The sequence below is a fragment of the Canis lupus genome, chromosome 9 (genome assembly GCF_003254725.2).
Source record: "Canis lupus dingo isolate Sandy chromosome 9, ASM325472v2, whole genome shotgun sequence".
NCBI lineage: Eukaryota > Metazoa > Chordata > Mammalia > Carnivora > Canidae > Canis > Canis lupus.
In genome coordinates, this window is record NC_064251.1 from 13,139,169 (window position 1) to 13,153,202 (window position 14,034).

General features: G+C 52.4%; 1 protein-coding gene across 1 annotated transcript; it reads left to right on the forward strand.

Moving 5' to 3' along the window:
* The first annotated feature begins 1,134 nt into the window (after nt 1-1,134).
* Nucleotides 1,135-13,625, forward strand: CACNG1 (calcium voltage-gated channel auxiliary subunit gamma 1). The gene is made up of 4 exons (XM_025436712.3): nt 1,135-1,537; nt 11,684-11,758; nt 12,445-12,582; nt 12,891-13,625. Exons 1-4 carry the CDS (start codon nt 1,303-1,305, stop codon nt 13,115-13,117), a joined length of 675 nt encoding a protein of 224 aa, XP_025292497.1. The 5' UTR covers nt 1,135-1,302; the 3' UTR covers nt 13,118-13,625.
* Nucleotides 13,626-14,034: the final 409 nt, after the last annotated feature.

Sequence of the window (14,034 nt, forward strand, 5' to 3'; positions counted from 1 at the left end):
CTGTTAAGCATCTTCCTTCGTCTCAGGTCATGATCTCAGGGTCCTGGGATCGAGTCCTACATCAGGCTCCCTGCGTGGAGCCTGCTTCTCCCTCTGCCTATGTCTCTGCTTCTCTCTTTGTGTCTCTCATGAATAAATAAAATCTTAAAAAGAAAGAGAGAGAGAGATGCAGAACCCAGGAGGGATCCAGGGGCTCGAGCCTGGGGTGGGGGGCACACGGGCTCGCAGGACTCTCTGGGGGCCATCCCAAACTGTCCTCTGTCCTCTGCTGTGTCCACACACCATCAGCCTCTTCACAGTTCCCTGCCGACCAACCCACTTCTGTTGTTTTTAACTTAAATATATTTATTTTGTAAATGAAAACAGAACTGGTGAAACGTTAATAGAAGTAAAACTCAAACAGTAAAATAAAAACAGAACGACAGTCAGGTCCAGCTAGATTCCTTGTCCTCTCCAAGCTAGTCTTTGATTCGCAAGCATCAGAAAGGTTAGCTAAAGACTTCCTTTCCTTCTGGACCCAGTTGAAGGGGTGGGAGGAGAATTGAAAAGGAAAAAGCATTCCCACGCCAGGCACAGTGCTGGGTAATGCCAGGCCCAGGAACCACCAGGAATCTTCCCGCAGTTTAGGGTTGTGCTAGGACTTGAGGCTAAAGCCAGGGAGGTGGGCCCCTGGTGGTTCTGGTGGAGGAGCCCCAAGATGTCCCCACGCAGGCTCCTGCATTCCCCAGACCCCCAGGACAAGGACCCACTCACACCCCTTTGCACTGGTGACCGGCCTGCCCAGTGTGGGAGCTGGGCTGTGGTACCTGTGTCCCGCAGGGTCCCCTGCCGTCACCCAGCTGTATCGCCTCCTCCTGCAGCCCAGAGCAAGCACATTCCCACACATCTAGTATCCCTGTGGCCTATCCCTCACTGCCTCCAACTCAGGTATCCTGAGCTGCTAATCGTGGAGATCCCAAGTCACCATCTAGAGCCTTCTCTCCCTGCCCCTCCTTGAGGTATTTTAGGTCTCAGGAGGGAAACAAAGTCCTGAAACCCGAGGAGAAGCTATCCTCGGTGACACGCCTGGGATGTGCATTAATAGAAGCCTCCCTCAGGCCCCTGACACGTCTGGGCAGCTGCTCAGCCCCGTCTGGTGTCCCTCAGCCCCGAGGCCAGCCCACTCTGGCTCAGCCGGACGCACTAAACTTAGCTTCCACCCCCAGCTCGATAATCACCGCCACCTCCCCAGCCTGGCTGCCACCTGCGCGGGACACACTGCCACCAGACTGTGCCCAGGGCACCCACTCCTCCGCCACCACCATGTCCCAGACCAAAGCGCCGAAGGTCCGCGCGACCCTCTTCTGCATCCTGGTGGGCATCGTGCTGGCCTTGGTGGCCGTGGTGACCGACCACTGGGCCGTGCTGAGCCCCGAGGTGAAGCACCACAATGCCACCTGCGAGGCGGCCCACTTCGGCCTCTGGCGGATTTGCACCAAGCGCATTGTCATGACTGACAGCAAGGACAAGACGTGCGGACCCATCACCCTGCCTGGGGGTAACGTACCCACCCTCTGACCCCATCCCTGCCTCCTGCCCTGCTTCCTGCCCCTGGAAAAGGTGCCGCTGGGAAAGAGGGCAGGTTTCCCTGCCTCAGAGCAGAGATCGTGCCCAGCCTCGGTGCCCAGGGAAGAGGATCCGAACGGCCTCTGTCCTACTGGCCAGGGCCGCTTGTAAAGCCAGGGCGTCTGTCCCTCTTTCTGTCCCGCAGAGGCTCCCGGCCTTCACCCTGAGCAGGGGGCTACCCACCTGGGCCTAACAGGCCTGAGGCCCTGGCCCCCGCAGTGGCCACCCTTCTGGGTGACCCCGCTTTCCTTTCTCCCTGCACAGACAGGTTCAGTGGCCCTAAGTCCTCAGGCTGCAGGGACATGTGCGGCTGGCACGGTCACTCCCCAGGGTCAGCCACCAGATTTGCACAGCATAGCGCAAAATGAAAACGCAGGGCTCTTTGTGAATATTTTTAAGGATTTCGAGATGGTAACAGTGACGCACGGAGCCGAGTGTGGGTCCCTTCTGTGTGCAGGGCCTTGGTTGACCGCAGAAGCCACACATCTGTAAAGCAGGGCCCGGTCGTAGACGAGCCTCCCGCCTTTTGTCAGAACTGTCACACCTGCACATCCTCTCTTAGCTCAGACCCCTCGGAGCTGGGATGCGTGTCCTCCTGCTCTGATTTCAGTGCGTTCCCCAATTTCCTACCCTGTGACCGAACCGCACATCCGAGGTGAGCTCCTCGTGAAGGATCAGGGTGGTATTAGGGTGACCAGTCTATGCTACAAATGCGGAGCCCTCCACACTCATAGCGAACAGAGCACACGCTGGGGAAAGAGCCCTGCGTGGAGAACCAGAGGACTGGGCTCTGCGTGCATTGCCCACGACACTCCAATGACTCTGGGGTCCACCATGCCCATTGCGGCCTCTGCTTCCCCCTGTAAAATACAGTGTTCGGGCTCTGCAAAGCCCCTTTCAGCCTTTACAAATGGCACCGTAAGGTGGCAGTGGGCCAAGGCGAGTACAGGGACCCACCTGCCTTGCAGAATTATTCCCTCTGTTATCAGACTGGGTGTTCCTTGAACCCAGTTCCTTGAACTTTCAAGGAAGTCAGGGCTAAGTCCCCAGAGATCTTGCAGTCTGTGCATGGGACAAAGGAGCCCAAACCCCATTCCTCTACTTCTCCTTTTCCTCCTCTTTTCCCTCCTGCTGGCTCTAGAAAACCCCTGCCTCGCTCATTCCCCCTGGACACACAGAAGACTCGTAAATACCCAGCTGTCTTAGAAACACTGCGTCCCCGGGCCGAGGGCTTTAACAGACGTGGACATGTGCTTGAAGGGTATCACGTAGCTCACATGTCCGCGCTCTTCAGCCCCGGCCCAGCACAGCCGTAAACAGATGCATCATCCAGCCAATTCCCATGGGTGGGGCAGGGCAGGGGGAGGCAGATTCTCCACGGACCACGCATGGGAGTGCCCTGCCATGGTCCCGTCCACCTGTCCTCAGAGGCACCCACCTTTTAAAGTCTGCTGAGTTTATAGAGCAGATGAGCAAGGAGGCGAGGCAAGTCCATACAAGGAAGGGACAAACTAGCAAGAGGTTAGCTGCACAGGCCCGACAGGCATGGTTTGGTCCTGACCCTGACCAGAGTCTATCTCTACGCCTTCTTGCCCCGCTCCAGAGTGAATCATACCTCCCACGCTTGTGAGCCCAGCCCTACCCTTGACAAGCTTCTGAAGTATGTGCCAGCAATCTCCCCTCTCCTTTCTCTGCAGATGGACACCTTCCCCACCCACCTTTCCTGTGCTCTGTGGGGTTACTTTTTTCTAGAGGGAGGAAGAGAGTGCATACATGTTCTCTCGCTTATTATTAATAGCAGTAATAGGGACCGCAAACACAAATCTGCCAAATATTGTTTTCAGTGCCTCCCATCTTTTAACTTTGAATGACATCAGAAGAAATGGCAGGGTAAGAATCCCCCTAAATGTCTTCTCCATAAAGACAATGAGAACTCTAGCAAAACACGGTCAGAACAAACCTTTTCAGAACCCTGGACACTAACGAATCTTGCAGCAATCCAGCGAGTGCTTATTCAAGAAAAACAGGTGAATCTGAGTCAGAATGGTGAGTTTTGTGGTGCTTTAACTTGCTCTATTTCTGTTCCCCACTCCCCAAGTCTATTAGAGCCTTGAAAACCAATAGCCTGCAAACAGTGTAAATTTAGCCCCCAAAGGGGACAGATGGGGCTGGATCTCATTCAAAGCCTCATTCCCAGAGAACTGTCATTATTTGATCTGCCTGGTGGTTCCCTGGAAGTCCCCACTTGTAAGGTTGTCTTTATTTGACCTGATGCTGAGCTCACTCAGTGGAAACAGTCTTTTTCTCAGGGGGCATTTGGCAAAAACAATTAGAAACAAATGTTTAATAGCATAATTTCCTGAGGCAGTAGACAACAGTTAGGGCAAACAATAGGCTACCAAAACAGCTAGAGAGTTAGATGTCCATAGGTGGCTTGGAAGAGCTCCAACAAGGATGCCTGGGTGGTTCAGTGGTTGAGCATCTGCCTTCGGCTCAGGGTGTGATCCCAGGATCCTGGGATCAAGTCCCTCATTGGGCTCCCTAGGGGGAGCCTGCTTCACCCTCTCTCTGTGTCTCTGCCTCTCACTGGGTGTCTCTCATGAATAAATAAATAAAATCTTTGAAAAAGAAAAGAAAAGCTCCAACATATTCCTGAGAATTTGGAAGGCCATGTGCATGCACAGCGCTGTATGGTGCACAGGAAAGCCCAAGAAGGCCCTAAGCTCTCACCTCAGGCTGATCTTGAGGCTGTGGGAAAGCAGAAAGCGGCGGCTAAGGCAGAAATGTGGGCTGCTTGGCGGAGTACTTAGCTCTCTGCTTAGCACAGAGCCCCTCAGTAAAGACTAGGAGGTGTATTAGTCCAAGCATTTTATAAAATGTGAGCTGATTACCAAACTAACTGAGCAGAGTTCAGAGGTCACACATAACAAAGAAAACAGACTTTGCAAAATTAATTAGGTCACTAAACAAACCATAATAAACAGTGAGCAAATCCTAGGGAAGGGTGAGACTCTGATTTCCAGAGTTGCTCATTATATTGTTTAAGTATTTCAGCTTTAAATTTAAATTTTAAGTTGAAAAAAATCACAAGACATGTAAAGAGGTAAAACAGTATGGCCCATAAATAAGGAGGATAAAGCCAGTCCATAGATCCTTAAGGAAACCAGATATTGGTCTCAAAGACTATAAATCAGCTATTTTATTTTTTTTAAGATTTGATTTATTTATTCATGAGAGACACACACGCGCACACACACACACACAGAGACAGGCTGAGGGAGAAGCAGTCTCCATGCAGGGAGCCTGACGTGGGACTCGATCCCGGGTCTCCAGGATCACGCCCTGGGCTGAAGGCGGTGCTAAACCAGGCTGCCCTAAATCAGCTATTTTAGATACACTCAAATAACTAGAAAAAAAAAAAAAGTCTAAACAACTAAAGATGAGAATGATGTCTCATGAAATACAAATTATCAATGAAGAGATAGAATTTATTGTAAAAGGACCTAATAGTGTGAGTTCAAGACCCATGTTGCACTCTGCACTGGGCATGGAACCCAGTTGGGGTGTCTGGGTGGTGCAGTTGGTTAAGTGTCCGACTCTTGGTTTTGGCTCAGGTAGTAATCTCAGGGTCATGAGATCAAGCCCCACTTCAGGCTCTGCACTCAGTGCAGAATCTGCTTGAGATTCTCTCTTCCTCTCCCTCTGCCCCTCTTGCTCATGCTCTCTCTCTCTCTCTTAAATAAATAAACAAATCTTTAAAAAGAAAACATACACACACACACAAAAGAAAATAAAGTGCCTAAGAGAAATGCTGGAGTTGAGCACTATAATAATTGAAATGGAAAACTCACTAGAAGGATTAAATAGCAGATCTGTGCAGGTGCAAAAAATAATAATAATAAGTGAACTTGAAGATAGATCAATTGAGATTAACTAATGTGAGGAATAGACAGAAAAAAAAAGAAGAAGAAAAGAACAGAGCCTCAGAGACCTGTGAGATAATATCAAATGCACTAATATACACATAATGGTGGTCCCAGAAGGACAAGAGAGAGAAAGGAGCAGGAAGCAGCAAAGCAGAAAAATAATGGCTGAAAAGTTTCCAAAAATTTTAAAAGATTGTATTTATTTATTCATGAGAGATGCAGAGAGAGAAGCAGAGACATAGGCAGAGGGAGAAGCAGGCTCCTCAAGGGGAGCCCAGTGAGGAATCAATCCTGGGACTCTGGGACCACACCCTGAGCCAAAAGCAGATACTCAACCACTGAGCCATCCAGGCATCTCAAGTTTCCAAATTTGATGAAAAATATTAATCTTAAAATTTATAGAGCTTAATGAATCCTAGTAGGACAAATCCACACCTAGACATATCATAATCAGAACTGTTAAAAGATAAAGACACAAAACCTTGGAAGCAGCAAGAAATGACTCACCACATACAATAGACCTTAGTAAGGTAAGATTTATAGCTGATACTTTTCCCAGAAACCATGGAGGCCAGAAGGCAGTGGGATGACAAACAGAAATATATATACACTCATCTAATCCTCACAAAATCCTCTACAGGATCCATACTATTACCATCATCCCATCTTACAGATAAAGAAAATGAGGCACAGAGAAGTTGGGTAACTTGACCGAGGTCAACACAATTACCATGGCAGACCAGCTAGGGCTCATACCCCTAAAATCCACCTTCTTGGTTGCTGCATTATATTACTTTACAACAAGCCAGTGGGGAGGCTGTCATTCTTTAGGTGGTTCTCGTTCTACATGTGGGAAAACTGATGCTCAGAGTGGCCTTCCCAAGCTAACCTTCTCACAAGTAGAGGTTCAACACCCAAGTCTCAAATCCAGAGCTCCTTTCCTCACCAGCCCACTCCCATATGATACCCCACTCCCACTGCACATACAAACACAATTCCTCAAAGCTGCTGATCCAGGCAAACACATAAGAGGCCAACTTTTGGCAGGCCATGCTTTAGAAGCTCAGCCGGGGGCTGGTTCAATAGAGGAGACTTTTTAAGTTCCTATTTGGCCTTAGAGTGTTGGAGGCTCTAAGGACATAAACTGTCTAATCTGGTTTTCCCTACTGACCCAAAGGGTTTTAGAAGGACTGTCATGCAAAGATTAACATCTAAGGTCAATTCCAATGCCTTCAGAATGAGAGAAGGGTCTTCCCCCACTGTCAGGAGACGCTGTCTGTCTGAAAGCCCAAGTGAATCACCCCAGAGGGATGATTCATCATTCCCTGCCCGTGGGTTGGGTGGAATGTTGTTTCTCTCAGGCGCTGTCTCTCCAGGCTAAGGCAGCAGACTGCCCCAATACCCCATTTCCCTTATGGCCCATCCTCTCTCCCAGTACCTGGTGCAGGAACTGGAGCCATATGGAAGAACATCGTGTTATGGAGCCCAAGAATTTCAGGGGCTCCCTTTCCCATCCACATGAACCCATGCTAGAGACCCAGCTCAGACTTTTCCCCCATATAACAGCAATGATCTGACCCTCTGGGATTGGGTCCTGGGGACTTTTGCAACCCATTTGATAGAAGTCCTCAATCAGAGCGGTGGGGGGAGACAGAGCACAGAGAAACCACTGTCGAGGCATCAAGAACTTTTTTACAAAAAGGGTGAAGACAGCCCTGGCATTGATGCAAGTAACAAGTAAGTGAAATATTTTTTCCGACCCCTAAGTAGTTAGTTCCCTTGGTTTTGTGTAAATCAACAAGGTATTTTTTTAAATATATTAAAGTCTGCATCCCCCAGCACTGGGTACACTGATACATTCTCAGTGATAACCCAGAAGCATCCCCTAATCATATAAATTATCCCAACTATCAGAGAAAACCTGCATTAACTCAAGTTCAGGTTGTAGTTAAATGTGTCTCCTGTTATAATTCTTTGAAATTGGCACCGTTAGATTAGTTAAACAGCTTAACAATAACCCACAACCCTCGGACCAACTTCGTTAGATATAGTTCTGTGCAGGCATTCCCTGAATCCGAATACTTGGTTAGCCATGATACCCAACCCCAGGCCAGCTCAATAGCTGAGTTCACCATATTATTTTTAAAGTTTTATTTTTATTTATGAGAAAGAGAGAGAGAGAGAGCAGAGTGGAGGGGCAGAGGGAGAGGGAGAGAGAGTTTTAAGCAGACTCCTTGCTGAGTGCAGAGCTTGATGCGGGGCTCATCTCACAACCCCAAGATCATGACCTGAGCTGAAACCAAGAGTTGCATGCTCAACCGACATGATCCACCCGGGCACCCCCAAGTTCACTATATTTTTAAGGAACAACCCACTGAGTCTTAGGACTGTTCATGACAGACATTTCTGAAATATAGAAAAATAGAAATACAAATATTAGAGTCACTGTGAGCCATTCACAGAGACAAAGGAGGCTGGAGGAACTTCAGACTTCCTAATAATTGGTCCCAGGTCATCACCCTGACATTGGTATCTCCACTGACTTGATTCAAAGCACAGATTTGGCTCGAAACACAGTAAGCAACCAATCTGGGTGGTTTTGGTGTGTATAATGCCAGCCCCCCATGAAATTTGCAGGAGTAGGATCAACGTCCTGCTGCTTCTGCCCAGTGAAGGGGCTATAATCCATCAAGACTAAGCCATAAGCCCTGAGCTTTGTGCAGTTGTGATGGAAGCCAGGGAAGAGGCAACGGAAGGACTTCAGAAAGGCAGAGGCAGGAAGACTCAGAATCTGCACAGCTGTCACAGAGCTGTCACTGCCTCTCTCCTCCAAGCCCCTCACCCGTGACTAAGTGGTCCACACAGAGCCCAACTCGGATGTCCTTCCTTTTTAAGTTGCTCTTGATGCTCTGTTTACCCAGAATCCCTCAGACAAAGAAGCAGAAGCAGGGTCTGCCCACCTGAGCAGGACCCTAGGCAACTCTTGAGTGACACGGGCAGATGCCCAGCTTGATTCTTCCTGAATGAGCGTCTTGTTGGTGCCGGATGTGTCCGGAATGACGGCTGGGTCTGACATGCTGCTGGGGTCATCAGGGACCACAAAGGGGCTTATCGTCTTCCAGAGGGGCTCATGCGGCCCTGCAGCAGATGTTACTCTTGCAGGGCAGAAGACTCCGGCCTTCCTCACGTTTAAGAGAGGGGAGAGGGGGCACCTGGGTGGCTCAGTGGTTGAGCGTCTGCCTTTGGCTCAGGCTGTGATCCCAGGGTCTTGGGATCCAGTCCCCTATGGGGCTCCCTGCAGGGAGCCTGCTTCTCCCTCCGCCTGTGTCTTGCCTCTCTCTCTCCCTGTCTCTCATGAATAAGTAAATAAAATCTTTTTTTTAAAGATTTATTTATTTATTTATTTATTTATTTATTTATTTATGATAGACATAGAGAGAGAGAGAGAGAGAGAGGCAGAGACACAGGCAGAGGGAGAAGCAGGCTCCATGCACCGGGAGCCTGACGTGGGATTCGATCCCGGGTCTCCAGAATCGTGCCCTGGGCCAAAGGCAGGCGCTAAACCAGTGCGCCACCCAGGGATCCCCTGTCCTCCCCTGTTGAATGATGTCACATGTGTGGGATGGGGGGGTCCCCAGGAGGGTGGGGGTGGCTCCCACACAGCACATCTGGAAGTCTCAGCTTTTCCCTGACGTAGCTGAACCTTGGGCTTGAGAATGGATGGGCCAACCCCGTCCCCCCCGCCCTCTCTTTTTATTTTTATTTTTTAAGATTTTATTTACTTGGGGATCTCTCTGTGACTATCATAAATAAATAAAAATTAAAAAAAAAAAAAAACAGGGGAGGACAGGAGGTAGAGACAGTGTGCCGGGGCTGCTGAAGGGGAAATTCTCCCCCGGGAAACCCCCAGGCCGGCTTCCCCAGACACGCAGCCTCCCGCTAGGGCCTGAGCACGGGCTTACGCAGGCGGCGGTGTGTCCGGGTGGGGGGGAGCGTGCTGTGCCGTCCATCTGGCGGGGGCTGACAGCACCCCCCAAGGCCACAAGGGAGGCTCAGCAGCCCGAGCTGCCAAAGCGCTGCGCTGCGGCCGGGCTCTGGTGGGCCTTGGTCTGGCCGCCCTCGGCTCCAAAGGCCTTTACCTCGCGGACCGCGTGGTCAGGGGGCAGCTGACCGTGAAATACGCTTGAATCCGGTCAATTCTCTTCAGAGGGTTTTCAATGATCACCGAAATTGGCCCTTAAAGAATGAAACAGAAATGCTCCTTTGTCCAGAGGGAGACACACACGGAGACTTGTGGCCCAGCACGAGCCACTCGGAAGCAGTGATTCAAGAGAATCTGGAGCTAAAAAAAAAAAAAAAAATTATCTGGAGCTAATAATCTAACCAACAGAAGAGGGTTGCATTAGGCTCTAAAATAGCGCCGGAAGCTGTGAGGAAAAAAAAAGAGCAGCATTAATTCTGACATCACCCCGGCAGTCAGACACCCCAGGTAACTCTGCTCAAAAGGAAAGTGATTTAAATATAGAAGCTCAAAGAGAAAGCTGTTTACCTCTCAGAACACTTACTGTGGCTAAACCAGGCTCGGCTCCAGGGGTCACTTCCTTCCTCCCCCTCGGGAGCAGCAGCAACCCAGCAACCCTGACCTTGGGGGAGGGGGGACAGGGTTGGGGGGGGGGGAGGCCATAGGCTAAGCGGCAATAAGATGATTTAGGTCAGAGGGAAGAAGGCCTGCAACCCCACGAAAGCTGTGACTCTGGCACCGCCTCAGGTGCATTTCCTAAAGAAACCAGGCACCAATAATCGTGATAATCTCAACAGAGCCTGAAAGTGAAGAAATGAATGTGCAAACTAGACGCCATCTGAACTAGGAGTGGAGAGTCGTGGGCCCGCCCAGGGGAAAAAGAAATCGATGGAGGGCCTTACACAAATAAAAAGCAGCCTAATTTAATTTTTTTTTTTTTAAGAAACGCAAAATAGCATGATTTTTAAAAACCATTCACCTACTTCCTAAAAATGGAGTAAACAATATCAAACTGTATTCATTAAGCAATAAGGATATCCTTTGGGTTTTTTTGAGGGGGGAGGTTTAAGGATATCCTTTGATTTTGAAGTATGTCAAGTGACAAGAGAAATTTTAAGGAGAAAAATGGAAGAGAAATTATGCCTGAAATTGTGTTTAAAACCCGCATGAATTTCTTTGTTCTGAGTCCTTCCTCTGCCCCCCCCCCCCGGCCCCCCCCAAAAAAACCAGATTTTTGGTCCTGCCACTCACAGATCTTCTACAGCTTCTCTGACACTAATCAGATAGAACAATTGGCTAGGCAGGAAAGGTTTTGTCTGGGCCGTCTCTATGGCCACAGGGGTCGAAGGTCTGATAAAATGACACATGGTCACAATTGGCTCTTGAATGGAAGCACTCCTCCCTGCACCCAAAAGTATCCATTTGGCCCACTCAGAAAAGCTCTTTGTGGGGGCATTTAAGGGACCTGGAGCAGGGCTTCCCAAACTGGGTGAGCATCAGAATCTTCTGGAAAGCCTTTGAAAAACATCACGGGCTTCCGGGTCACACCCAGTGCATCAGGACGGGCCTAGATTTTGGTTTGACCAGGCTTTCTCATCCTCAGCCCTACTGACATAGTGGGGCCAGTCAATTCTATGTTGTACAGGGCTGGTCTGTCGTTGTAGGATGTTAGCAGTATTCCTGGCCTCTGTCCACTACGTGCTAGTAGTGACACCAAAACTGTCTCCAGACACTGCCCACCATCTCCTGGTGGGGGTGGGGGGGGGGGGCAGAATAAGCTCCAAACGGTGAGAAGCACCATTTGGCCCTTTGTTAGTGGTGTTCCCTACACCCTGTGACAAACGAGTTGCTGAGCCTCAGTTATCCCATCTACCTAATGGGCTCAGAACCCAGAGCACTATGTGCCCTCTCGACTGAGTCAGCCTTTGCTTCCTGGCCTCTTATGAAACCCCCTTCTCCTACTGAAATGTTGGTCTAAGGGTCAGAGAAAGAGGTTTGTTTCAGCCCAGATTCCGGGTTTAGGAGAATGAGGGCAGGTCCAGTGGGATCACACCCACCGCCTTTGGGTGGAGCTTCTGCTGGGGCTGCAGGCCCTTTGGCTCAACTCATAGGCTGTCTCCCCCCTTTGCAGAGAAAAACTGTTCCTACTTCAGGCATTTTAACCCTGGCGAGACCTCGGAGATCTTCGAAGTCACTACTCAGAAAGGTGAGCTGGTGGGGGAAGCAGGGAGGGTCAGGAAGAGTGACTTCTGTGAAGGCTGCTGAGCCAGAGAATCGTTTGGCACAAACCATTGCGATGAAAAGCAGCTCGGCGCCCCGAGACCACAGCCCTGGGTGGCCAGCCATCCCGAGGCCTTGAGGGAGCTTGTGGGGAGGCCTTTCCCGGCCCGGCAGGGCCCCCAACTGTAGAAGGACTAGTCTCCATGCCAGTGCACACACGAGCACGCTCTCTCCGGCAATGTGCACAGTGGTGCATGCACACACACGATCACCCACGGGGCCCTGCAACAAGCCACCCTGCAGCGGTCACACGCCAGTGCACACGAGCACACTCTCCCTGGCAATCTTCGGTGCATGCACACTCAGCCCTGCAACAAGCCACCCTGCAGCGGCTGCTTGACGACCCAGGACAGACCACCCTCACGGCGAGCCCGCCCTCTGCCCCGTGGCTCGCAGGAAGCTTTCCGCTCCAGAAAGGTCTGCGGCCCGGCCCGGGGAAGGAGCCCGCAGCTCAGGACCCCCACCCCCGGGGAGCGGGAAGGGGGTCCGGGTGCCATCGCGGTCCGCCTTCCCCGCTGCGTGGCTCCGAGTGCGGGGTTCGTCGCGGCCCTCCGCGTGCTCCCCAGGGCCGGGGCACAGGCTGAGCCGCCGCCGCGCCTGCCCGTCCCGCAGAGTACAGCATCTCGGCCGCCGCCATCGCCGTCTTCAGCCTCGGCTTCATCATCATGGGGACCACGTGCGCGCTGCTGTCCTGCGGGAGGAAGCGGGACTACCTGCTGCGGCCCGCGTCCATGTTCTACGCGTTCGCAGGTGGGGGGGGGGGGGGGCTGGGGCGGGGCTGTGCACCTGGCGCGGGGCGGGCGGGGGTGCGGGGCGCGGGGCAGGGGGCGGGCAGGGGCCCGGGGTGCGGGGCGCAGGGCGGGCAGGGGCGCGGGGTGCGGGGTGCAGGGCGGGCAGGGGCGCGGGGTGCGGGGCGCAGGGCGGGCAGGGGCGCGGGGTGCGGGGCGAGCAGGGGCGGGACGCGAAGGGGCGCGGGGGCGGGGGCCGGGCAGGGGCGCGGGGGCGGGGGCCGGGCCGGGGCGCCCCCTCCGCAGCTCCCTGAGGGGCGTGGCCCGCAGGCCTGTGCATCTTCGTGTCGGTGGAGGTCACGCGGCAGTCGGTGAAGCGCATGATCGACAGCGAGCACACGGCGTGGATCGACTACTACTACTCCTGGTCCTTCGCCTGCGCCTGCGCCGCCTTCGTCCTCCTCTTCCTCGGCGGCCTCGCCCTCCTGCTCTTCTCGCTGCCTCGGATGCCCCAGAACCCCTGGGAGTCCTGCATGGACGCCGAGCCCGAGCACTAGCCCTCCCGGAGCCCCAGCCGCCCCCGGGGCTTTGCCCTCAGGAAGCCGGGCCTGGCCCAGAACGTTCTAGAGAGGAGGCGGGGCCTGCCCCTCCCCCGCGCCCACCAGCCCACCACAGCCGCTGCCGCTCCCCTCTCTGAGCCCTGCTCTGGGCCGTGACAGGCCTCCCTGGCGATCCAGCAAGTGGACGTGATGCACACCTGACGCCGGGCGGGCGCAGTGGGGCCAGCAGGTGCACAGGTGATTGGTGAGGACCGACCTTCCCCTGGAGCTCCAGGCCGCCCTCACTGAGCCTGTCTCTGATAAGCTGGGTCCAGTTGTCCTCTGTTAGCCCTCTAGGGACACCCTGTGCTCCTTCACCAGTTCTGGGTGTTGCCTGTGTAAATAGCCAACCCCTCCCTCCTTCTCTGGGACAAGATACACCCTTTCCTTGGTTTCCAAGACACCTGAGGAGCATTTTTTAACTGGGTACAATCTGTGTTTGAAATAAAAGCTCTTTGAAAACCTACTTTTTCCTTGAGCCTTGCATAGAAATTGCTTGGATTCCTGACATCGGCCAGCCCAGCGGCCCCACGACCCCGAAGGAAAAAGAAAACCATGTCCCCCTGGCCTGTGTCGAGGACTTTTGTAGGGAGGTGTGGGGATGACGGGTAATGGGGTCCTGTTTACCGATAAGACTTAGGGGTTCTGAATTCCAGCCCGGATCGCTGGGCCCTGGGAGTTTCTTTGGGAGAAACCAGAGACCATCTGACTAGGCAAGGGTGTTAAAAATAAGGAGGGGTTATTTCCAGAGCCCCAGCGTGCTGGCATCCAAGTGCTAACACAGCACTCAAGCAGCACAACCACACGTGTCTGATTTCAGACGCTGGATTTTTGATGCAAGGAGCATCAGGAAGCAGGGCTTAGCAGTTAGACAC